We start from the raw sequence: 27,479 nt of genomic DNA, 5'->3' as shown, positions 1-27,479 counted from the left end.
ACTGAGAATGAAATACAGTTCCTCCCAAAGGCAGGGTATAGACTTAAAATTTCTAGAGTAAGGCGTTAGTAAAAAATCAGTTTTTCCTTTTGCTTTAAAAATTTTTTATTAGTAGTAGTATTTCTATCTACTCATAGATTTTTATTTATTTAATGTTTTATAATAAATTAGAGTTGCTATTTTTTTTCAATCCCAACTGCGGTAGCTTAAAGCTATAACTTAAATCTCTAAAAATAAGCTAAGTAAATGCTGGTGCAGCCCCCACACTGGGGTGGGCAGACCTGTGGGAACTGCTTTCCTTCAAGGAGCCCTGGACACATTTGAGCTCAGGGAGCCCTGAAATCGCACCTGTCAAACAGGATGAACCTGGAGACGCATCACTCGGCAAAATGCCAGAAATTCATGCTACAACATGATATCAGATGTCTTAAAAAGACAAACACTGTTCAACATTTCTATCTCAGTCTGCCTCCTTAGTTACTGACTTTTGGGGCAAACAGAAAAAGAAAGACCATAACAGCTAACAACTAACATTTCCTCAATTAAAATGAAAACAGGAGTGCTGATTGCACAGCTCAACCATATTTTACACTGTAGTGTACTAATTTAAAATATTTTTTTTCTTTTTGCTGGATGTAACAGACAATCAATCCTGACTAGCTCAAGGAAATATAGATCCTGGGGTAGTTCAGTGAAAGGAAAAGTTGGCCCGTCACGAGACATCCCTGAAGCCTCTGCAGTGGATGTGTGGGGACCTGGTTTCCAGAGGCTGCAGGGTCAGGTTCCTCAGCTGCAACTCCTCCTGTCTGTCCTTAGGCTGAACAGGTTCCCCGAAGGAGCACCTGACCGGCCTGGCTGGGGCTGGGCTCGCCCTGGATGAGGTCAGAGAGGCAGGGTCAGGAGCAGGGACATGGCCCCAGAGGTCCACCGCCGGGCAAGGTGTCATCGCGAATGGCAGCCTCCACCGAGGAAACTCCAGCCGTTCTTTAAAATGAACTGGGGGTGGCTGTCCGTGGCATGTTGTGTGTTGCGTGGAGCTGCGGGAATTTCATTTACTTCACACTATCATTCTGATAGGAGCGATCTTTCTGTTTTGTTCAAACGAAATGTCTTAGGGGAAGTGCTATGATTTTTACTGGTTTAGGGAGACGACAGCTAGGGAGTCAGTTTGAAAAACAAAGTTCGGGGAGAACAAACAGGTACCCTTGCCTAGGGAATTCTTACATAAACACCCAGGCGCTGGTTTATCTCACACGCAGTAATTCTGCTCAGCACTAAAGGGTCCTCTCTTTACCCGGCCAGAGGCTCTGGCGCCGTGGGGGCTGTGCAGGCGTGGATGACTGGTGCCACCTTGAGGTGTCAACCATGAATCAGAAAGAGCAAGCGCTACAGCTAAGAAGCAAGCAGCAGGCAGATTGCTCTGTGGCTGTTAGTTAGACACACCTGCAACACCATCTCCCCTCCCCCCGGTTAGCTCTTAGTGACCGCCACCATCAGGAAGGCAACTTCTCCAGCTGGGCAACAGTGCTGGGCACACAGTTGGATTCATCTCAATTTTGGAACAATAAATTTGCTTTAAAAACTAAAGGGATGAAACCCGGTGCTATACTTCCATTAAGCTAACCTTGACACAACTGGGGAATATTCTGGACTTCCCACTTGAGCACTGGGGTGGGGCTTGTTCAGAGTCATAATTAGCTCATGTTCTTCAACCTGCATTTCCTTAACCAGGGGACAGGACCATGAGATGAAAACCTCCTGGCTTTCCACCTTGTCCTGAGCCCAGAGCACTCAGTGTTTATGGCTGAAGCTGGCCACCAGGCAATGCCAAGGGACCCCAGGAGAAGGCGAGAAGGTTCCTTCCGGTTCACCCTGTCTTTCCTTATAATGTTCCTCCACCTCCCGCTACCCAAACTCCCCACCCAACAGGCCTTACAAGGCTATCTTGGAAAGCTTTTTAAAAACACTAAGAAAACCATTACAAATCTGTGTTGCTCTTTTAAGATATAAATTTTTAGGTTCTCTTAGAATAGAAAACATTAGTTTTAACAAGGACATTTGGTTTAGTGATTTATTATTTCAATACCATACCTACTGCACTGTGTACATATACCCAAATAGTATTAAAGATTCTAGACTGTATTTCAAAAAGTCTAAGCCCCCCAAGATGAGACTATTATGGGGCCTAAAGTAGTTTAAGAACAGAGATCCAGAGACATAGTTCATGATACTGGAGAACAAATAAAAGGCCAGACTCTTGAACACTGGCAGATAGCTCGCCACCTTCATCTGAGGATGAAAGAACTGTTGTTTGAGAAAATTATGGTCAAAAATCATTTCTATATTCTTAATGTAAAGGCAGCACAGTGAAAGCTAAAATAATCAGGCAGGACTTTCATTTGAAACAGAAATTGTCAAATTCTTTGAGTTTTTTCACCTTGAAGCTCAGGCACACAGTAAATTACAGATGTGGGGCACAAAATAACATTCTTCTCTTCCATAGCCTAATGGAATCTATTTTCAGTATCCATTTGGTACTAATTTCCCCAAGTTTCAAAGAATAAAAGTAGTCAGTGACATGCAAAGCTTGCATCTAGGATACTAGAAAAATACCACCTATTTTACGATGGCTGTCATTTTTAAAGCCTGGTTCTGCTCGAAGAATTGCTTCAATAGCGATGAAAAGAGGCGTGCTTTCCCACCCATGATGGAATTTGCCTGGTTATACTCACATAGTTTTCTATAAAGACACTATCTTTGGAAAAAAGAAAAGAAGACCAAGTTTTGTGCGACCTATAGCTTTTTACTTTTAATAGCCAACAAAGTACATGAAAAATATCAATTGCTTCTCTTTAAGTCTCTCCACTTTCCATTTCTAGATGCTTTAAACAGGGTAGAAAAAGCAAAGCAACAAATCAAATTCCATCCACTCCACTGAAGGCTGACATTTCCATGTTTCCTTTGCAAAGAGTCAATAGTAAAGTCATAACTATGGAAAGGAAAACAATTATTGCTTAAGTGCCTCCTTAGTTCCTGAATATTTTTTCATAAAGAAAGAGTGTGAGCCTTGTATTACTGCAGAAAAAGTTACTTTTTTCTTTTCATAAACGTTTTCGCTTCTTTCAAAAGCTCTTCCACGTCTTCCTTCTCTTGGCCCTCCTTGCCGGGGTCCCAGTCAGAGTCCTCATCTGTGGGCTCATACTCTTCCTCATCAGCTACAGAGCTGTCATCCGGGTCGCGCTCATCAGGTGGCCCGCCATCGTCACCTGCAGTGCTTCCCACTGGAAGACAGGAGTTAGGCACACAACACATGAGCCGTCACTCAGCCTGGATTAGGGATGGCTGTCAAATGTCCTTCTTTGTCAAGAAAAATTAATTTTACTTAATACGTTAATCACTACACATTCCTAGAAAGGGAGCTAAAGTGCCCATCTGTTATTTATCATTTCTAGCTTTTCCTCCCATGATGCTCCTGAGACTAAAATGTAGAGTGAGAGCCATAATAACGGTTCCTTCATGATACTGTAGTTACATCCAGGCCCTACCTTCTGGGGTGGGAGAGTGTATTTTTGTCCCAGTTACTCACTGCCCCTCCCTGTGATAGGATTGTATTTCTCCAGCCCCAATGACATAGGACTTGGCCAAAAAAGTGAGGAGAAGTGGTGGCCCTTGCAAGGAGAGGCTTCAGAGCCTCTCTGGTCCTACTATTGTTATTTCCTGTCTGCGGTGAGAACAGCAGGTCCCTGGCAGAGGCTGATCCTTCAACCTGAATTCCAAGCTGGGACAGGCCACAGCCAACACACAGCAGGAACATGAAGAAGAAACACACCTCATTTTTATTTAAGGCACTGAAATTTGGGCATTGTAATGGCAAACCTAGCCCAACCGGACTGACATATGACGGTTGTGAGCAAATGGGAAAATACGAGTTTACATACTTTGGAAAGTTTAGTTTATAAATCTATGATATTCTACAGTTCATCCTACAAGTAAGATTACTATGATAACAGCCACTAGAATTTACAGATTTCTAATTAATATAATACCGGAATTCTTCTGTCTCCAAATTAACTTCTTCCCTCATCCCACTCTGCTTTATATTCTTTCCACAGTGAGTGACAGAGTTGGTTTAAAATAAGGCAGTGAAAGACTCCGGGAAGATGTGGAGCATTTAAGAAACAAGCAGGGTGATTCTATCTGGAAATCTGAAGGGCAGAGGACAATCCCTGTGAAGAAGAGTAAATGCTGGGGTAAAAAATATCAATGTCCATGCTTTTACATAGGCTTTCGTTAGCTTCCTCCTAAAATGTTCACCTCTAATAGACAGATATAACTTAAATGAAAGTCATGGAATTTAATGGGGGAAAAAGAAAGATGATGACCAAGAAAGTAATTTATTTGTGATCTTAATTTCCCACAGCCCAGAAATTTATGTTTTTCTTAATATTACCATTCATTCCAGAGAGGATGTGAGATAGCTAATAATAATAATGAGGTAATTAAAAAATACAAATAGAAACATGAAAAGTAAAATATAAATACGTCAATCTCAATTTTTAACACAATTATTATAAATTGAGTATCAAATTCCCCCCCAAGTGTCTTAGCAGCCAAGGCTGAAAAGGGCTACGTAATAACCCACACAATTCTCATCAGTGTAAGAATCACCCCAGTTCCTTACGGGAAACCTTGTACTGTTCTTATCTGTATACACTTCTATATCCTTCAACATCTTGAGGGCATGTTTGATGTCTGACTAATCTCAATTCCCATATAACTTCTATGATGGAATACATCAGAGGGGAGTCTGCAGATGGGGAGCAGAGTATGGAGGGGAAAAATAATCAGTATCTCTGTCTTTGCCCATTTTGCTCTTGGAAGTATGTACGTAACTAATGACAGCTAAATAGAGTTTCCTTTCATATATATATATATATATAAAGCTGCAACAACTTCAGGTTCTCCTCCCACATGACTGGCTGTCCCTTCTCAGTACCCTTTGCTGAGTCTCCCTTACCTTCCAACCTCTAAGGTGTGGAGTGCCCAAGTGTCAGGCCGGGGCCTCCTCTCTAACCACTCCTTACATGATTCCATCCAGCCTTATATTCTAAATTCACAAATTTAATCTTAAGCCCTGACCATTGCCTTAATTCCAGACTCTCACTCATCTGACTACCTATGTGTAACGTACTTGGATGCGTAACAGGCATCTGAACATGACATTTCCAGAACACAACTTTTGAGTGGCTTCCCTGAAATCTAGTCATTCTCTCACTCGTCTTGAGTATCTGACTTCTACAGCCTTCCAACCTTCCACTTGTTTAGGCAAGAAACCTTAAAGCCATCCTTGAATATCTCCCACTGAAAGTCCGATATTCAGTATGTCAAGAGATCCTGTTGGCTCTACCATCAAAATACACGCACCACTTACCACATCTATTCCAATACCTTAGTCCCAGCGCTATCATCATCTTTGTGGCCTATTCCAATATCCTCCTAACTGGTCTCTTTACTTCCACTCTTGTCTGTTCTTGACAAAGAATAGCTTTCCATCTCACTCTGAATAAAATCTAAAGTCCTTACTTGTAGAACTCAGCCTCGAAGACCCTAGGAAACTGGCCCGCTGATAGCTTTTCTGATCCCATCTGCCACTCTTCACTTATTCTCTTTCTTCCAGTTCTATCCTCTCTTTGCTGCTTCTTGAAGAGTCCAAGCATGATCATCTCCAGCACTTTTGAAGTCCCTATTCCCCCTGCCTGGCATACTCTTCCTCAGAAACTCACATGGCTTCTTCCTTCATCTAGAATGTTCTGAATATGCTGCCACATAACCCTTGAAAGTACACTAAAAACATAAGGTTAAATTGTTGCTTAATAATAACTATACTTAAAAAAAAAAAAAAACTCTGCCTTTCCAATGAAATAAAAAGATTTTATTTAAAAATTAATTGTTCTAAAAATATGTCCTTCATACAGAACATACTTCAAAGAGATTTTCTAAAGGAAATTCATATATTTTTGATGATGACATAGGATACACATCACTAGTGTTCAGGTTCCTATTTCTGTGGAGATACACAGATGTGTCAGATACTCTTCATGGAACAATGCTAAACTTCATCAATAAAGCAGAATTTTAATCAATATCATTACATTAATGCCAGAAAGGAGGTTAATCACAAATGCTACATCATTACATACAGCCTCAGTAAAAAAATGTACGACATATAACATATAACCTCCACACATATCAGCTCAGATAAAATGAGTCTACTAGGGTCTGGAGTACTAAAGCACTCAAGTGTGTTTCCGTCAGAAACATCAAATGGAATTCCCAAAGGTGGAGTTAATTATTCTTATCACTTGATTACAAGTTGGTTGTGTTTATACACATACAAATGCATGTAGGCATAGCCTGGGTGGAGTGCATTTTATTCTCTCACTCTGTGGGCAGGAATACTGTGCACTGAACTGGCCTCTGCGAATGACACAGAGAAGCCAGAATTTGTTAAAGGGAAAAAATATTGGAGTTCAGAAGCAGGGGAAACAGAAGGTAAACAGACTGATGCAAATAGGGCTGATGGACATTTGATAGCTGCTTGCCTAGTGTCTCTTCCCTCTCCTTCTCCTTCCCCCAAAAATTTTAGTTTCTATTGGGCTCTGCAGGAGGTGACTCTACCCTGGTTCCAGGGCTGGTACAAACTCAGCAGTGGCACAGTGACTGGTTCAAGAGAAAGAATGTGATCTAAGCCAGTTAAAAAAAGTGAATGTTATGACTTTTTCCTAGAAATAGTGAGAGTTGAAGTTTTACATTTTCTCTCTCCTTAGATGTGGAAATGGGTGCTTATCATCCAGCTGAACAAGGGTGGGGAGAGAAGCCAGTGTGGCGAGCATACTGACTGCTCTAAAAACGGAATGACAGAGGGAAATTGGGTGACTAGTGACTTTATTAACAATATCAATGAGCCAAAGCATAAATTATGTCTAAATCCAGTCCTATTTTTGGACTTTTCAGTTATGGAGTAAGTTCTCTACCATTTAGACCAATGTGAAATTTTGTTTTCAGATACTTACAAAGAAAAGAATCCTAACAGATACAAGGACACATATATATATAGTTATACAATGATTACAGAAAACATTCGCTATATAAAAAATTTATATATTTTTTAATCTAAGAAAAATCATTAAAATTAGCAATTCAACAAATTCACAGAAGAAAAGATTTTGGAAAAAAAATCATAACTACTAGAAATTGCATCTAGGCTTAATAAGGAGATTCATTTGAAGATTTCATTTTGAATATCCTGAAGTAAAATTACTTACCTGGGCGTGTAGTATGTTTATATTCTACTTTGTGCTGAGGATTCTTCCTGGGAAAAAAACAGAAAGAAGAGAAAAGAAATAAAAAATAAGATCTAGTTTTCTAGTCACTAAAAATAAATTACTATTTCAATAAACCTAGAACATTCACTAACTTACACAGAAAATTAGACCCCAATAAGCCTCTTATTGAAAAGCATTTGCTTTTGCTCTTGTTAACTGCAGTTGCCATGCTGTACACAGCACTTGCTTTCTAATTTCAATATCACCTGATGCCAGGCATATTTCTAGATAAAAAGAGTGGTGAACCAAGCAAAGTTCTTTCCTCATGACTTATACTCTAGAGAAAGACAGTATGAGACAAACAAAATATATTCCTAAAGTAAAACATTTTATTTTAAAATGTCAATGTCGTATGTATGTTATATATGTTAAAAATACAATGTAAAATAGTACATAAAATATGTAACACAAAATATCAGTATGTGTGTGTTTGTTGTATAATGTCTAAAGGATACTTCTAAGGCCCTTCTGAATCCAAAGCATTTAAGTCATGCCTCTTCAAAGAACACCCATCAATCGTCGTGAAAAAAACGGAAAGTCAGTTTGCACTGAGAAATTCATATAGCATATTCCAAAGTCAAACAGAAACTACTGTCTGGACATCTACTTATGGTTATATATACACTAATGATTACTTCTACTTCTATTATTTTATTAGTTAAACAAATGTTTGGGTAAACTATACACAGAAGACATTCTCCAGGTAATGCAAAACTGCCCAAGCACAAAAATGCGAAGCAGTCACTGGTTGATCAGGATCCCCTTGACGAGTACTGACCTCTCAGAGGGAGCTGGTACAGGGGAGCGGGGCACACTGACAAGAGGCAGGTGCTGAGGTGCACACTCACATGCAGCTGCCGTGAGGACGCATGAGGGACGCACTGGAAGGCCCTGTTCATGGTGGGTGGTAAGTAATGCTAGCCACTGATTCATTCAACACTGGTTCGAGGAACAGTCACAGGACACGACATGCCAGGCCCTGTGTCAGGGGTCAGTGGCCATTTTTACTGCTAATATCTCTTCTTTGTTGGTAACTTTTTCTACAACAGGAGCATTAAACACAGCACAAGAGTGCAACCACCCAGTTAATTAGGGTCATAACTCAACAGTTTTGAAGAGTGGGAAAAAGATTCTACAAAGACTGTGTTTGGGGTAGTTAACCCAAATGTCACCTTTTGATGGAAAAGAAACTTCAAAGCTGAGAGAAAGAAACCGGACAACTTCAGCGTGACGAGGAGAGCGGCAGTGAACAGGGCTGTGGCGGCCTGCGGGACGACCTGCCCTCACTGCACCCGCTGGCGCAGGCCCGCGGTTCGGTTCGGGCCGTGCTGTGCCGGACGCCAGGGGGCAGGCACAGACGGAGACAACCGTCCAAAGCTGCTCTTCATCAGCAACTTGGAAAAGGTTGCTGGTCATATGAGATTATTTTTGGTACCTTTAAAAACTCTTTTATTCTTATTGTGGTAGTTACACTGTAACCTTTTATGTTGAGAAGAATTCAGACCTCCTGGAAGGTGGTGACGGCACAATGACGCTCCATGCGCTTCGCCGAGTCTTGGAGTGTTAACGTGCCCCACAGGCGCTGCGTTATCTCCTCAGTCACTGACAGGTCAAGGCCTTTCCTCCTTTCTAACGTATGTCTGCTTCAGGTACCAGGCAGTCCTATCTTTTCCTGCCTTGCCCTTAACATAGCAGGATTACTGAAAAGTTAAATACGGCCTTAATTGTTTGCTACGGGAGCTCCTTCAAAAGCCGATTTAGAAACTCTGAAGTAACTAAATGATAGGTTTTAAAAACAAGAACAGAAACAGAATCAGGGGCGCTAACAGAGACAATCACAGTTTATGTACCAAACAGCAGTTACAAGGCAGCTGACATCAGCTGAGAGACTGAAAGGGAGAGTAACTTTTAGCGGGGATGCGGGGTGCAAGGCGTCAATGGGGAAGAAAGGGACATTTGTAATACTTTCAACAATAAAGATACATTTTAAATAAACAAATAAATAAATAAATAAGTAGGCAAAGTGAAGGCGGCATCAGAAAGTGAGGTGGTGGTGGAGGTGAAGGTTCCACCTTACAGCTGCAGAGGGTGGTTCCCATGCTCTGTCACCCTGGAGCACAGCCAAGCTGCACTCACACACCCACCGACGCAATCTGACCTCACACACTACCCAGGAAAAGCCAAGCTGTTTCAGAATGAATGCATGGGAAGGAAGTTCTAACTTTGTATATTTCATAAAGGAAAAACAGAAAATTGTTCTATAAAGTTTTACACTGAAAAAAGAAAAGAATTTAGCTCCATGTGCAGATTTTCATCTGCCTTGGGGCCAGCAGCAGTTGTTTCTTTGAATCTCTGCCAATAGTTTCCATCCTTTCCCAGGAGAACTTGCTATTTTCATAAAAAGACAAATATAAGGCTGCAATGGAGACCTGAGGGAAACTAGTTGAATTGATATTTTTCCACATTGAACTTAAAGAGCAAACCTCCCATTTAAAACAAAAGTATGGATTAATACTGATAAGTCTATGCTAGCTCTTGCACTGAAAATGAAGGAAAAATATCCTCTGTGACAGAGTCAGAGCTTGCTGGGTGGGTATTTTCAAATATAATTTATTCTTTGTTAACGATAAATATAACTCATGGGATAAATGAATTTTAATAAGACAATGAGCCAAAACAGAAAAGATATCACATGCAAAAGCATACCCTTAAAATAAAAAAAATTTTAGACATGTTTTGTTTACATATCTACTTAAATGTGAAAAAATATTCTGAACGTTAAATTCCTACATTATCTTCTCCTTCAAGGACCCCATAATCTCAGTCCCAACTCTTATTTGCAGCTCAATCCTTCATTTCTACTGTCAAGGAGCAGTTTTGGGCTCTTTCCCATTGATAGGCACTTGCTCATAGTCTTTTTGCCAAGAATATTATTCTTATTCTACACAGCTCCCTCAGGAAGGCAAGTCCGATTTCTAGAACATATTGTCTATCTTCATCTACCACTTGGTACCTACCACATAATTTCTTATACTGTCATCTAAATTTTCAATACAAATGTGTGTGTGCGTGCGCATTATCTCTATCATCTGTCAAATGAGCTGCTGGAGGGAATGGGGGTTTTCTTACACGGTATCTTCTATAGTAAGTACAAGAGTGACTTTCACAGGTTACATTCAACTATATTTTTCCTAAGTTTTTCTACTATAATATAATGACCTTTTTCCTTCAAAAAAGTTTTTTAAATTAAGCTTTTACATGAGTTTCTAAAATGATAAAATATTTTACATTTTTCTATTTAATAGGAAATAAAGACAATTGTTTTTGCTACCTATTATTTCTTAGGGAAATGACTGTTGAAAAGCAATGGCAAGAGTAATTTGCAATAAAAACTGAAGTTTAAAATTCTCACTGGTTGGAGTACAGAAAACAGTTTTTAATAATTTCTAGACGGATCATGAGTTTTCTTGAGTTAATGTTAGTACTTAATTTTTTAGTAAATGGTCATCCATAGATCCAGATGTTTTGAGAAATCTATTCTTTAAAAGACAGTTTTTCTATTGGAACTATGCCAGAAAAAGCCTATTCTCATTAGGTTGAAAAGAATGTCAATGTGGTGAAACTGTTACACTCACACCTATAAAGTTAATAATCAAAGTACTTACCGAATATTTTTGCACAAACCTATGACTACAATAAGTTAGCATTTCTGCCATCAACAATTCATAGTACTTCTCCAGGAAACAATGAAAACCTGACAGTCATAATAAGCAGACTCCACTGCAATCAAGTTCCTGAGATACTGACTGCTCAGCATCCTAAGACACTTAGCTCTGGTCCATCAATCACTCGGGTCAACAGGGAACAGAGAGTCCTTCACAAATGCTTAAGAAATAGATGCCACTGTATCTTGGACCTGTTCTCATCTGGCTGGTTCGACTTCAGCATTATGTCATAGAAGGGGCTCTGGTTTCGGGACCAGAAGACCTAAATCCAAATTCAAGCTACACCGTGTACTGGTTATGCGATTCAGCACTCGTCCTATAAACCGAGTCTCCACTCCCTCACCTGTAAAGCAGGGATATTAGTGCCTACTTCACACTAGGTTGTTCCAGGATGAATACAAAGAAAAATATACCCAGCACATATAAACTGCTGAACGTAAAAGCAATAATAATAATCTTAAAAGTGGCCAGAGAAAAGGCACATTAATTACAAAAGAGCCACAATATGTACTTTTGACATAAACTATGAATGCAAGAGTCACTAGAAAGACATCTTTTTTAAAAAATATGTTTATTGATTTCAGAGAGAGGAAGGGAGAGGGAGAGAGGGAAATAGAAACATCAGTGATGAGACAGTCATTGAGTGGCTGCCTCCTGCAAGCCCCTGCTGGGGATCCAGCCCGCAACCCAGGCATGTGCCCTGACCGGGAATTGAACCAGGATCTCCTGAATCATAGGTCAGTGTTCAATTGCTGAGCGATGCCAGCCGGACAGAAAGACATCTTTTAAGAGATGAAAGGAAACAAAACTTGCCAAGCTAAAATTCTATACCGAGTAAAAACATCCTCCAAAAAAACAAACCAAATAAGGCCATTTTCAGACACACAAAAGCTGAAAGAATTCCTTTCCAGCAGATTTTCACTACATGAAATACTAAAAGAAGTTAAGACTAAAAGAAAGTGATACCAAATGAACGGATGAAACTTCAGGAAAAAATGAAGGGCACCCAAAGTGATAAATATGCCAGTAAATGTAAAAGAGTGATGATGCTTAACATTCAAGAAATTAATAACAATGCCTTATAAGTTAGCATGTATAGAGGTACAAATATATGATGATTGTTAAAATAAAATAAAAAAGGTGGAAGAGGAAATGGACTTAAACTGATGTAAGATTATTGCACTGTTTGGGAAATGGTAAAAATAGCAACTATAAGACAGATTTTACTGTCTCATTTCTGGTATCAGAAAGAAAAATTTTAATATCTCACTTCTAAAGTATATATGACATTTGCAATAAGCTTTTTGCAGATATTCTTCATAATATTAAAGAAGTTTCCTTCTATTCCTACTTTGAAATGTTATCATAAATGAATGAAGTTTGTCATTTTTTAAAATAAGTTGAAGAATATAACCTTTTTTACTTTTTTTTTTTAATAGTTTGTATAAAAATTGAGTGTTTTTTCTTTAAATGTTTGGTACAATTAACACCAAACAGAATTTCTTTAGTGGAAGGCTTTTAATTATGTATTCAATTTTTCTACTGTTATAGGATTATTCCTTTTTTTTTCTTGTATCTGTTTCTAAAAGTTGTATTTTCTAGGAATTTATTCATTTCCCCTAAATGTTCAAGTTTATTGACACAGCTAATGAAAATATCTTATTTTTTTCTGCATGACATTCTCAGCTGGAATAGAATATTTTTCAAATGATAAGGCATAAGCTTTTTTATTTTCCTTTCTAGCCTCAAAAGCTTATTCTGCCTTCTTATTAAAAATCACAATTATAGAAATAGCAATAACTTCAAAAAGTCCACTAGGCTCAGTAACCTGTATTCCAACATTATCAGAAATATGGCTGTCTGGAATTAAAGCTCTCTAAGACTGGAATCACTACTTCTTTATTTGATAGGATGATCTATTTCAAATTCATTCATTAATTAAATAAAGTTGCAGATACAAGGATAAAAGAGTCCTTGCTGTCAAGAAACTTCCAGTCTGGAAGAGGAGACATTCCAATAAAGAAACAAACACAATCTCCTGAGATAAATTCTACTCTGCTTGATACACAGGGGTACAGGATGCTACAGAAGGAGAGAGAGGAGGTACCTTTACCTTTCTTATAGGATCCAGTTTCATGTGTTGGCAAGTATGGTGGAGTTAAGGGAGGCAAAGGTAACATCCTGAATTGATATGTGTCACACTAAGGTGTCTGGATAGAGTGTACCATGGGATAGCATCGACAGCTTTTAAATTATATCATTTGCATTTTAGAAAGTTAGAAATGATAAAAATTTCAGGCATTTATAAGGTTAATAACTCCAATTTAGAATTATCTAAAAGAAATAGTAATAATCCTACCTATTAGTAAAATGAAAAACCTATTTTCTATGGAAGTTTAAAAACTAAAAGTTAGAGGCTTCAGATGAGAAACTGCAGGTATAAGTGAATAAATAACAGAGATTAAGGAGAACAGGAAGCATAACTAAATGTTTCAGATTTACACACCTGTAACAAGATTCTCCATAAGGACATTCAGGCCGGTCATCAGCCTCATCCTGACACATGACCTGTACATCTCCATAATCACTATCACCAGGGTGACTGAAATGTTGAAAATGGACAGGATTCTTCCTGTGAGGGTTACAAATATACCATGAGAAAAAATAATTCCTAGGTTAAGAGTGACAAAACATGTAAATAAATAATTAGAAATCAATGGTTAAATATTAAGTATTAAATCTAAAGTCAAATATTACAAATTGTATGAGGAAAAATTTTGCATAAAATAGGGATGAGCACTTGGGGAAAAGGGGCATGTCAGAAAAGGGCTCAGAAAGGACTTGACGGCAAGCAAGATCTGTAAGCAGGACAGGAGCAAGCAGACGGGAACAGCATTTCCAGAGGACACAGAACAGCATGGAGCATCCAGAGAGCTAGTGGGAGGTCTTCTGGGCTATCCTAAGAAACCCAGGCTGCAGCAGCTAAAAGATTCTGTATAGGAAAGTAAACCCTGTCAGACCTTTTCTCCCTTCATCTTCATCTTTATTTCCTTAGCCAAATCACTAAGGCAACAAGGAGGAATATGAACCTGAGGGAAAGCGGAGACTCAGATTATTCACTCATCCCAGAGAGACTGTGGCATGAAATAAAGTGTGGCATTGAGGCTGGAGAAGAGGTATATTTAAATAACTACGATGTACACATATATAACAAGAACTCAATATATGCTGCTTTATTCCCTTTGTTACAAATAGATATTGTTTTCAAGATTTCTATTAGGTATTAATTATGCATATCAAAATTATGGAGAAATTAAAATAATTACTCATAAGCTATGACTGGTTCAAACTAACAAGTTCGTCATCAAATATGAATAAATTTATTGGTATCTTGATAAAGGATTCAATCACCTTTAACAAAAACAAATGCCAGTGTTGAACACTGTTATGTGCTGAATTATGTCTCCCCCACCCCAGCCCCAAATTCATATGTTGAAGCCGTAACCCCTAATGTGAATATATTTGGAGACAGGACCTTTAAAGAAATATTTCAAATTAAATAAGGGCATAAGGGCAGGGCCTTAATCCAATATGACTGGTATCCTTATGAGCAAGAGATGTCAGAAATGTGCATGTACAGAGAAAAGGCCATGTAAGGTCACTATGAAAAGGAGGCTTTCTGCAAACCAAGGAGAGAGGCTCAGAAGAAACTAAACCGCCAACACCTTGATCTTGGACTTCCAGACTCCAGAATCATGAAATAATAACTTTCTGTTGTTCAAGCCACCCAGTCTGTGGTATTATGGCAGCCCTAGTGAACTAATACAAATACCAAACAGGATTTTTCAAAACTCCAAAGTCATAGAAAATTTACATACTTCTATTCTACAAGTTTATAAATTGAGTTCCACATGTGGAACCAAGGCCATTTTAAAATTGACAGAATTGTAAATAAATGCATAAATTCTAACTGTTGAAATTGAAAAGTATTGTTATTCAAGTGCTAAAATGGCAAAGCATTTTAAAGAGAGATGATATGAATGTGAAATTAAGAGAATATGTGATATAAATACACTATTGCATAGAAGACAGCAAACTCTACTGGAATGTATGGGTAAGATATCTGGTTTCACAAGTTAGAATGGCAAAGAACCACTTCTGAAATAGGACCGCGTAATTACAAACACTCTAGTATAAACAGTGTAGATGAAGCTATAGCCTAAAACTAAGGGGTAATCATTTGAATTTACAAAATATGAAATTAGAAAATATAGTATAATATAATCAAATGAGGTAAGTATATAAGTAACCAATCAACCCAGGAAATATACATTCAGTTGTTTTAGAGGGCATCCTGGTGATTCAAAGCACCATTAGAAAAATACAGAGGAAAATGCACAAGTATAAAAAGATGCCTAAACACAACCTAAAATTCTCTTGATAGTTACAATGTATACAACAACTATTTATGAAGCCATCTTTCTAATCTCTAAATAAGACACTAAATAAGCAGGTATTTGGGTTTGAGTGACTCATTTTTCAAGTCTGGATTCTCCAGTTCAGATCCTTGCAATAACCAGCATGTCCACATATGAAAAATTTTATTTTTAAAATCCTCTAGTAGGAGTTGCAGGATTTGCAGGAAAGCACACTTGGAAAGTACAAACCAAGCAGATAGATGAAAAAGCTCCTAACCTTTAGGCCCATGTGTTTTATTAGGTTTTAAATACATATTAACATATATCTACATAGCTACATGCTATTGAAATAATGGAATTATATGCTACCTATAATTTCATTTTACCTGTAGCAGTTTGCCCCATACATGCAGGATGTCCTCTTGACTTTGTTTTCTTCAGAACCTTGTAGAACTGAATCAGCTGCCCTTGTATGCAAAGTTTCAGAGTTGGAAGGATCAGAGCTGGACCCAGGATGAGATCCTTGAGACTCACTGTGGGAGGACTCGCCTTGGGCACTAGAACAACTCTCAGAGCAGCTCACTGCCTCTTCTTTATTTAGTGTTCCTTTAGTGATGGTTTTATATTGGGAAACCTTACCAAGTTCCTCTGTTGAGATTTCGTTTCTCAGTGCATTAGGCTTCATATTATTCACATCTGTGCTTCGTAATGTGATTGCAGAAACTGATTGTGGCATTTCCTATAAAACAAATCAGAAAAAAAAGAAATGTTGTTTTAAAAGGAATATGTAAATTTAAACATAAAAGCAAAGAACTACAAGATTCATGCAATACGTATATTTTTAAAACTTTAAGATTTACTTCAAAGTTATTAAAAATAACATTTTCTATGTCTCTAGTTCATAACTTTAAAACAATATACAGTTATTAGAAAGGAATGTGTAGTTGGATCAAACCTTTACAATCATGTCAAACATTCAGTGAAAAATAACCAGAAAAATACAAATGAAACATAAGCAAATACAACATTTGCTTTCATTTGAATATAATGTTTCTCAAAAAGCCTACTAATCTCTTAAATTTTCTGTTCAACAATGTGCCACTCTCTTAACATGCATGGTCCTTATAATTTCTTGTAAGTTATTACAGTACTTCATTTCTACCATCTAAATATGATCATGATTTTTTCCTATGGCTGAATGATAAAACTGCTCCTCCCTCACAAAAAATTTACATGACGCTGTTATGACCAACTCAGACAATAAACATGACTCCTTTGACATAGTCTGAAAAAAAGGGTCATTTAATCAATTAAAGATGTTTTGAACCAAGTAAGTATTCTCACTAGCACTAGAGAACCTTTTTCATTTGTACTTACTGCCAGCAGGAAGAGTAAACCTAGTCCTACGCTATTAAAGATGACCTCTTACTCACTAATACTTCCTTTGGAGTGAAAACACTGCTCAGATTCCCCCAGTCGTCCTGGGAATCATTCCTAGGAAGTGATGACAACATACCAGATACACATAAATGTTCACCCTGTTTATAACTAAGGACTTATGTATACTGGCTGCCATCTGGAAAAAGCTGGTTTGGATATTAATATCTAATAGCTCCAATTTCTTGAGAAGATATTAACATGACTTCTTTTGGACTAATTACTTGTGTTTTAATATTTTTTCTTTTTTTAAGAAACACATTATGTAACTTTAAAATATTATCCAAACTGACTAAATACTTTATTAATGGAACCTAAGTCTTATAATGTTTCTTGTCATAAAGAACCTATAGGAAAAGTAATCTTTTGATTACCTCTTGGGGCTGATCCTCAGCTGGTGGCATTTAAACCATATTACTTTAAAACACACACTCTTTTCTCCCAAGCTGCTCAACCACACCCCAATCTCATCTCCCTCTGCTACAGGACCAACAGACACATGCCAGAGACTGGAACTCTGGGGGGCGACTGGGGCAATCCTGGCCCCCTCCCCACTGTGCAGTCTCCCACCAGGTCAACTCTCTTAAGTTGTTTCTTTGCTTAGGTACTGATGGGGTAGGTAGGTCAGCATATCTACTGGCTAAGCAGGCGTCTCAATTAAATACTACTCTCTTGTTCCTGTTGGCAATTCTAAACTCCACAAGTAATTCTCCTAGACCACCCCCTTCTCTTGATTTTAGAAAGGGAGAAAAACTTCTCCCCACAAACATAGCACTCCCCCAAATCTTAAAACCTTCTTGCCTCTCAGTTCTCTTTGTACACAGCCTGAAGGTGGGTCAGTAAACAGGACAGTGCCTTTCAATAAGCCCCAAGGGAAAGGTCTGGTTCTCACTGCTGCTGACCCCTTTCAAACATGAAATACTTAGTGCTTTGTCCCCAGCTTTGGGCCTCAGCAACAGTTTTGGGACAATGGGGAGTGGGGTGGGAATCCCACTCAACATCCTTCACACTTATTATAGGAAAAAAGAAAAAAGGACACAGCTAGGGAAAAAGTTAATAAATTAGAATGCATTCTTAAATGAAACACCATGCAGAGGTTGAAAAAGAAAGAAGGAGGGAAGGAGGGAGGGAGGGAAGGGAAAGATTAAATTTTTATCAATTGATTTGAAAGAGAAAGAGGAAAAAAGAGAGGGAGGGAAGGAGAGAGTGAGAGAAAAGCCAATTTGTTGTTCCACTTAGTGATGCATCATTGGTTGACAGTGGTATGTGCCCTGCCCAGGGACTGAACCTGCCACCTTGCTGTACCAGGGTGATGTTCTAACCAACTGAGCCACCTGGCCAGGGCTATATATTTTTTTTTAATTAAACAAGAACAATACACATAGTACCATGATTCCATTTAACTTTAAAAAAAATTCCTATATAGCTATGTCTGTACTTATTTGTATAAATCCAAATGAAAAGGTTTAGGATACAAATCAAAATGTTACTAAGACAGTGGGATTGAAGGATGAGGCGATTCTGGTGTGTTTTTTTGTGCTTGTTTGTTGTGGGGGTTTTTTGTTGTTGTTTTCACAACAAGCATATATTATTTTGCTGTTTAAAAATGAAAAATAAACCAAAAAAAATGAAATGAAATAAAAGACATGAAATGTTTGGCAACATATTTCAATTCTCTCTACTTCCATGAAATATAAAGAAGGATTTGTTTTTTTAAATATCTTCACAAGAAATATGTTTAACATGTTAATTTATTCTAAAAGAGAAAGAAATGATAAAGCCACAGATATCAATTCTGTGGGTCAGGGGGTTCTCAAATATACTATTCTAAGAGTCACAGAAGCTGGAATTCATAATGTTCTTTATGGAACCCCATGAAATATTGATATTCAGTAGACCCTTGGCATTCAAGAATTTAAGTCATGCTTTAAATTATTTATAAATCATCCCCAAAATCCATTACATGCAGTAATTTGTAAGTTTGCTAAGACATAAATTTGTACTGTGCCAATTACAAAGCTCATGAGGCAGAGCAAGTGAACTGGTGACTAAGGAAGCAGGAAAAATGGAAGGTGCTCTGTCCTTGGAAAAAGTAGGGAAAAGGCTGAGAGCTCCATATTTTATAAGTACCCACATTGCTTATTTCTTAGATTAGATGAGAATGTGAAGAATGAAGTAGGGAGGCTAGAGACTCATCATAGAGAGGCTAGATCCCCTACACCATAAAAATACATGCTAGAGACCTCAGGGATGGAGAAGCATGGAGCTCGTGGAAGGGGACCTTGGTGCTTGGAGGTGGCTGGAATGTATTATTAAGGTAATTAAAACAGTCCATTAACTTGCCCTTCCCATTTCTCAATCAACTGAAGTTTTCATGTACTACAAGGGACAGAATAAAAAACTTCCTCCTAATACAAGTTCAATGAGGTAATTCATTCTTGTTGTCTCCAAGCTGCCCTTGGAAAGAAAGTCTGGGCTCATAAATTGTTTCAAAAGTCCTACATCAATCCCATTAGCACCCACAGCTAAAGACTAAAGAATCCTAAACTCCAGCTCCAAGTTCACTCTTGAGCTTCAAACTCATATTTACTTAACCACTAGCTAGACATTTCTTCTCCAATATCCAATGCTCCTCAAACTCAAAATGTCAAAACTGAAATTCTCCCTCTGTATTCTGAACCATAGTTGTGGCCAACATAATTTATCCATCCATTCTAGCCAGAACCTTGGAAGTCTATCTTTCCCTCCTCCTTTCCTGCACTTTCCCCAGATCCAAGCAACAGGTCCTGCAGTTCTGCTTCCTAAATGTTTCTCTACTCCAATGCCTGTGTATTATCCTTAATGTTACTGCCTTACTGCCCTGAGTCCATTCTCTTTAGTTCTTGGCTATGTTGATACCCTAGTCTCCTCCCTCTTCCCCGTCCTTTATATTGTTTTCTTCCTACCTCTCCTCTGCAGAGCTGCCAGGATTATTTCTGTGGCTAAAAACATCTCAAGGTCCTCCCTCCACAAACTAGTCCCCACTGCTGGCTGCACTCTCATCTCTGCAACTTGACTTTGCACTAAGAACTCTAAAAACAATAGTTCCCAGCATACCATTTGTATTTCCCCTGCTCTTACGCCTGCTGCCCCATCTACCTAGCTGGACTCCTACCTCCACCTTTTCTGCATCTGGGTCCTGCCTACTGCTCTTCTGTTAAGATTCAGCTCAATCATTTCTTTTAGGAAGCCTTCCCTGGGAATCCTCCACCTGGGTTAGGTAGTCCTCAAAGCCCCCATAAAAATCAATGTGTGGTCACATTATTTTATGATTCGAATCATGTCTCACAAAACTATGAGCTCCTTATTAACTGCCTTTTTCATCTTTTAATCCCAGACTCTAGCACACTGCCTTGCATATAACACAAAGACTACTTAGTGTAATGATTATTAGAATAACCTCTGCAGTAAAAAAAATTGGATTTAAATATCAGCTTTGACATTTCTTAACTTCTGACCTTGAACAAGTTGGTTTAAACTCTCAGAATCTCAGGTCTCTTAATCTATAAACGAGAGATATAATCAACCTACTTTCCAGGATTCTCTAAAAATTAAGTGAAATAATATCTTAGTGCTGGGTCTAGCCCAGAATAAGGGCTCACTAAATGGTTGTGGTTTTTTGTTTTTATTTGTTATTGTTAATAGCATAATTAATGCCACTATATTACTACTATTAATGAATGCTACTGAGTGCATGAATGAATGAGTGATAAATGAAAAGATGTTTCTATGGGACTGATCAGAGCTATGCTATAAATGGTACTAACCCAAATGACCAATCAGGAGCAAAGGGTATAGGATTCCTTGATGTAGTAAACCAACACAGAGAAGCTCTGGGAAATACAGCCTTTCCTAAGAAATAGCTGTGTGAATAAGCATTATAGTCCATCTCCCCTGCTAGTTCCCCAAAGAAAAACGAGTTAGGACTCTACAGCAGACATCTGTACATAGAGAAATGAGATACTTAATAGCCAGCTTATTTGCTTCAGCAATTATTGTCACAGTGGGAGGCTGCATAGAGAGATCAGAGCAGCCAGTATATCTGGAAATGGTTCTCATCACCAAAGCACCTACCTCCACGTATACTCCATATACTCTGAATGAAATATTTCAAGTTGCTCCCAAACAATACGGTATAACAGAACTCTAGCCCCGATATTCTTCTCCCGCGAGGCAGACTTTCATTTCTACTAGACCGCTTTCACAGATATGCCACCACTGCCTCAAGCCAAGAAAGTCCTCCCTGTCCGTTCCCCAGCTTCCACATCTACGCTTCCCTCTGCTCTGTTACGAACATTCTCAATACCCCTTTCTCAATATCCTGTTAGTCATCAGGTTTGTTAATTCTATCTCCAAAATGTCTCTCACATTTCTCTGCTTCTCTCTGGTCCCAATGCCACCATTCCAGTTCAGGTTTTCACTCCCTGTGGCCTCCTGTAACAGTTCTCAGGCAGGTCCTGGCTCCATCTTACATATCACTGCTACACACCCCTAACCACAGAACTCCCACTCTAAACCCTTCAAAAAGTCCCTGAAGCCATAAAATACAGTCCTGATTTCGTATTTAATCTGACTTGCAAGCACCACCCTGATTTGCTCTGTAGCTTCCTCCCCTGCTCTCACACACATCCACGCACACAAGCACGACACTGCGGTGTACACAGACGCCCATGGACTGTGCATACCTCCCTGCCTCTGCACCTCTGCTCAAAAACTATGCCCTTCACTGAAAGTCCTCCTCACCAAACCACCTTGCTAACAGGCCAGCCGTCTTTCAACACCTAACTCAAATACCTCCTTCAAAAGAGGTTAGCTAAGCATCTTTCCTCTCCCCTGCTTACGGTGTACCCCAATGTTCCCAACCATTTCAAGCCTCCTCATTTGTTAGGTTGATTTCAACCAACCTAAGAAAACTACCAATTTTTTTCCTCCTCTCAGAATTTATCCAAACCTAACTATAATATCAAAAAAATAGTGTAATGTATACCATTTATTTATTTCTAGACCTCTTTCCTTCATTCATTTGATAATGAATGGACACATGACCCAGAAAGGGTAATAATACTACCTCACCTTTCAGACCACTATGAAGGGTCAGAGCGGAGACTCTATAATCCAAATTCCTAGAATTTAACACTGAAGCAACCACAGAGAGACTCTTGTTTTTTCTCTTAACTTAAAAAAGTGGATGACATGAGCCTAAAGCTACCTGCAACCATGTTGTACACCCTGTGAAAAAGTCTGAAAATAGTGAGGAATTCAAGAGGCAAAAATAAGAAAACCATAGACCAATCTGATTTTGATCAAGTCTCTGGCTGGTCCCTATGATCTATAGTTTCTGCTGTTTCTCTTTCCATTCTGGAAACTGAATTAGTCCTATATCTTTGTGTGGTAGATAGTCATCAAAGAGGGCTGCCAATAATCCTGTCCATTCCTTTATACACAAATCATTCCATCGGACAAGTGGAGTCTAATCCCCTCCTGAATCTAAGCTGACAGTGGTAACTTGCTCTGACTGAAAGAATACAGCAGAAATGATAATGTACTGGTTCCAGTCCGAGGCCTTAAGGGATCTGAAAGCTTCTACTTTCACTCTCTTGAGATCCAGGTGTCAGGCAAAGATTCTCAGTTTAAACTACCACATGAATGGTCCAGCCTCAGCTGAGCTCCCAGCTGAATGCAGCCAAGCTGACACCAAAACAGCGTCTGAAAAGAACTGCCTAGCTGAGTCCAGCCAACCCACAGAATTATAAGAATTAATAAATCATTGTCAGGTTAAGCAACTAAGTGCTGGGGTAGCTGACTTCCCAGCAACAGACAGCTGGTGCATTTTATTTTGCTTAAGTTGATCCAGTTAGGCTTCCTTCTGTCATTTACAACCCAGTCCTAATTAGATTGTGTACAGGACATACCATTCTTTCCATTCAAGTTCATAAATTCAAGCACCCTTATTATCCCTCCCAAATTAGACAATTACATAAATGGCAAGGGGTGCCATAAGGAAATTGATGAAAAACAGACTATTTCAGAGCAATTTTCTGCATTATCAGAAGTTATAGAGTCACACAACTCTTGTAGACAGTATGATAAGTATGGTAGAAAAAGCCCTTGTACCCAAAATGAAAAGACCTATATTTGAGGCCCAAGGTTCTCCAGCAATGTACTCTTGGGCCCCAGTTACCTCCAAGGTGTTGAATGACGGTACATCAGTAGCTCTCAACCTTTCAATGCACATTAAAATTGAAAAACTTTATTTAAAATAATACTGACATGGAGGCCCCACAGACCAAATGAATGAGAATCTCAGGAGTAGGGCCCGGTGGGGGAAGGTAATTTCTGCCCGTTCTCTCCACCTCCCTTCTCACTCTTCCCCAGGAGAATGTGATTGATTCTTTCCAACTGAAATGACCCAAGTCTACTCTGCAGAGCTGGCCAAACTGTTCTTAGTCCCTAGTAATTGGCAATCTCATGCCATTAAACTATAAATAGGTGGCCACAGCCTCCTGTTTCACTCTTTTTTAACTTTCCTTCTCACCTGCTCCCGTATTGCAGACATCCCTTCAGGACCAGCTGCAAGCCAGTGTTAAGACTGAAACTGGGTGGGGATGGAGGGTGGGGCTTGGAAAGGTCTTCTTGGGTCTCAGTCTAAGTCATCATCTCTGGGCCAGCTTTACCAGAGAGCCCTGCATAAAAGGTTATGAAAAGGCTATGAAACCTTGAGCCCTTTTTCTCCTGCGCTATGAGAGGTGAATCTCCCTCAGAAACCCTAAGATAGAGCTCAGGCATTCCTGGAACCTGGCTAAATAACTCCCTTGATGTCATCAAAATCTCACAAATACCTCAAATATTTTGCATCTGTTTATTGCTCCTCTCTACAATCTATGAAAGAAAGTGCTTCTGAAAGTTGTACTTGTGACCATGAAACTGATGGCTTGAACTAAACATAGTAACACATGTCTACTACAGATTTTATTCTGAAAAAACACACTTCTCTTGGAAAATAAAGGCAGTCATATTAATATGTTCAGATAGTAGAGCATGTTAGGGCTCAAAGTAAATAAGTTTTACCTTAATCTTTTATGGTCAATACACTGAGTCAGAAAACATTTTGTTTTCATTTATTAAACTTGACTCCAAAAGCAAGCAAGTGGTTGGGCCTACAGTTATTAGACCCCACATCTCTAGCTGGAAGAAAGAATCCAGTGAAAAGCTGAACCTGCTCTGGGGGGAGAGGAGGCAGGAGTGAGGGAGTACTCTAAAAGGCCTGACCCTTGGGATGGCTACTGGCCTTTCAGTCACTCCAGGGCACACTATCCTAAAACTAATCCTACTTTTTGGCTCTCGTTGAGACAAATGATGAGGACTCAGCTCAGCCGCAGGTCTACAGGACCATGAAAACTATCATCTATAGCCACCAAGAGGAAGAATACCTGACCTTCTGCTCCAGGGAAATCTTTCCCTTTTTTCTATATTTGCATCCAATATAGGCCTCATTTTCTTTAAGTGCCCAGTATTAAAGAATGCATAAGTCATCCAAACCATACTAGTTACTTAGCAAAAACTGAAAGAGAAGGTTTATAAACACTGGAAGTTAGCCCAGAAGTAATCCTGAAATAGGCTATGAAGAAGCAACCCATTAGCTATAACGCTCTTCAAGAAGAAGGTGTTTACATGCCATTTGAGAATAGCCAATAAAATAGAAAAGGCCAGCTTTTCAGAATGACAGTATCAGTTATAACCCCAGTCACGTGGTCTTTCCCATTCTCCCAGCCTGAAAATCTCTAAATTAAACAGCTTTGTTTTCTACAACGCAAATGCTATATTAAAGGGTAGTTTTTCTTGTTATAATCTTCATAAGCTTATTAATAAAGAGCAATTTTGTTTTTTCCTTGCTATATACAACATATAATTAATTCCTACGCAGAACACTTGATGAAGAAAACAATCAGATAATGAATTTTTTTAATCACCTTGGATGAAATGATAGACTCTTCCTGATCAGCATTTTTGCATTTTTTTCCTGTGTCTTGCTCTGCTGATGTACTTTCTGAGCTTCCAGGTGAAACCAATCGCTTTCTTCCTTGCTGTGTTAGTGTTACTTGGGTTTTATCTTTGCAGATTCCTTCTCTTCGACTTTCCTGGATTACATTATCTTAAACATATGTAAGTACACATACACAAAGAAAAAGGAGAAGAAAATTATTTTCTGTATTTTCAGATGTCAATAATCCAGTCAAATTACTCTGCCCTTTAATTAGCTGGATTCAAGTACTAATTTACTTCTAACTCTTCCTGTCTTTAAGGAAATTCAGCAACCTAATTTCACTCTCTTAAAAATTCTAAGACTTTTCTACCTTATTTTGAAGCTTTCACATTTTAAGTACATTGTGTACTATATACTATTCATGTCCAAATCAAAGTCAAATCACTCTCATTTGTATTTTCAAGGAGTGTCCAAAAATGTGCTTCATATTTTATGTGGTACATCTATCAAGTGAAAGGTAATAGCTATTTATAATTTGGAGCAAAGTATATTTTGGACTATTTTAAGTAATGTAATAGTGGTGGCCCAGAAGCAATTACAGTACAAAACAATTATGAAAGAAAACAACTTGTTTGCAGGGAGGTATTCCAATTTTGGTCAAGTAAAAGCTATTCTTTCTGTATTAGAGAACTTGTTCTACTGAGGGAAAGTGCCTGCCTCTCTCCACTACCAACCTCCATTTGCCATTACCATCCTGCAAATTGAGAATTAGCACATTTAATGAGAAATGTTACAGGTGAAAATATATTATACATATAAAATGGGGGAGGGTATTGAAAACCACTGCAATGGAATGAAACTCTTACTAGAAAATGTTAGGTTTAGATATGAAAATTCTCCAGATAAAATCATATCTCCCTCAATACAAAATATACAACCTATTTTTCCCACGAGATAACTCTGATCCTACTATAATCCAAACTAGCATTAAATGCTAGTCCATAGCATACTTGATCAAAAACTTTAGAAGACTTCCGTGACCACTACACTGAATATTAGAAACAGTAAGAGTAGTAATATCGACTAAAATATATGCTCAATTGTGCTGTTAATTTATAAAAGGTAATGTTCAGGGTAAAAATGAAAGAGTAGCTTGAATGAACTAACCATCCCAAACAAAACCATTATAAATTTTAGACAAAATATAAAAAAGCAACTATTCAAATACACTGGAGAATGACCCAAAAGGCAAAGGCAGAGGAGAATCTATGCTTGAAAAACTCACTACAACCTGTGAGGTTTGTGAATTTGTGGCTCTTTCCCTGAGAGCATCTTCCAATTCACAGGTAGCAGAAAGCAGCAGCCTTACTGGCTTAACTGGTCAGAGGACACGTCTGAGGCTCGTGGAACGGGTAGAAAGATAGGGATAAAATCCTGAAAGGAAGAAAGCCGCAGAGAGCCAAGAACCAAAATCAACGAATAAAATCAACCCAAATCCTTAGATGACTACATGTGCCTGGGGGAAAGTCCTGGGACCCAGAGAAAAAGCAGCAGCTGGAAGCTGAAAGAACTAAGCAGAGACTATAACTGTTGTCCACACAGGGGAAACAGAGTTCAGGGCTTGAATTAACTGCCTATAAGAAGAAAATTGTCTATCAGGCCAAATTAATTATCTATTAGGACACAAATATTTATTCAGAGGAACATAAAATCAAAAGGCTCTACAATATATCATTTATAACATCCAATTTCCAATAGAAAGTCACTAGATGAGAATAAATAGGAAAATGTAACCCATATAAAAGAAAACAAACAGTCAAAAGAAACTGAATCTGAGATGACTGAAGAGTTGCAAATAAAATGCTGACTAAATTTAAGACAATATAATAATCTTGAATCAACAGGAATACCCAGCAGATGACATAAATCATTGTACTAGCTGCCACAACAGCGAGCTATGCTAGGACAGAGATCACCTCTTCTTTAAATCCTCCAGTACATAACATTGTGTGCTGACATATTTAATTATAGTAATTTATAAAGCCCTTATTAGACATGACACCACAGGTTTGTTTAAAAATATGTATTAATATGGTAAGTATAGCACATATTAAAAAAGAAATTAGCAGGATGTTTGAGAAATGGCATAAATTATTGCTTCTGTTTTAAATTAGGCTTCATATACACATCTGAAAAAAATGGTAGGCTAAGTTATACACTTACACAACTACTACTCTATCTCCACTTGCTCAGAAAAACTTTCAAATTCTGCTTAATGTTTTCTTGAAACAAAACCTACTTCCACTGATAACAGATGCTGAAAGGTTTTGATCGCCTAGATCTGTTAACATCCATGCTGGAAGAATTCTTTTCCTCTGTGCAGGGTTTAACTGCTGCTTACTGAAGGCTGAACATTCACCTAGGAAAGACTAAAAATGCACCTATTTTATTAATTACGAAAAATAAGCATAATTTTAAAATTATTTACTTT

At 38.4% G+C, this 27,479-nt stretch overlaps 1 protein-coding gene across 7 annotated transcripts in view; it reads right to left on the bottom strand.

Annotated features, from left to right (window-relative positions):
- Positions 1-2,039: 2,039 nt before the first annotated feature.
- APLF (aprataxin and PNKP like factor) overlaps positions 2,040-27,479 on the bottom strand; it is a 46,791-nt gene continuing 21,351 nt past the window's right edge. For 5 of the 7 annotated variants that reach the window (XM_016224213.2, XM_016224211.2, XM_016224209.2 and 2 more), the window contains 6 exons: positions 27,288-27,417; positions 24,975-25,156; positions 15,915-16,267; positions 13,617-13,742; positions 7,326-7,372; positions 2,041-3,281 (listed from right to left, as the gene is read on the bottom strand). In XM_016224213.2, the coding sequence (XP_016079699.2) occupies positions 3,088-3,281; positions 7,326-7,372; positions 13,617-13,742; positions 15,915-16,267; positions 24,975-25,156; positions 27,288-27,417 (1,032 nt within the window). In that variant the 3' untranslated portion in view covers positions 2,041-3,087. Of the gene's footprint in view, positions 3,282-7,325; positions 7,373-13,616; positions 13,743-15,914; positions 16,268-24,974; positions 25,157-27,287; positions 27,418-27,479 lie in introns of all 7 variants that reach the window. The other 2 variants (XM_016224208.2, XM_016224212.2) reach the window with 2 other exon arrangements.

The sequence above is a fragment of the Miniopterus natalensis genome, chromosome 13 (genome assembly GCF_054644295.1).
Source record: "Miniopterus natalensis isolate mMinNat1 chromosome 13, mMinNat1.hap1, whole genome shotgun sequence".
NCBI classification, from domain to species: Eukaryota; Metazoa; Chordata; class Mammalia; order Chiroptera; family Miniopteridae; genus Miniopterus; species Miniopterus natalensis.
The sequence above is the reverse complement of the archived record's forward strand: the minus strand, read 5'-3'. Positions and strand labels throughout refer to the sequence as shown.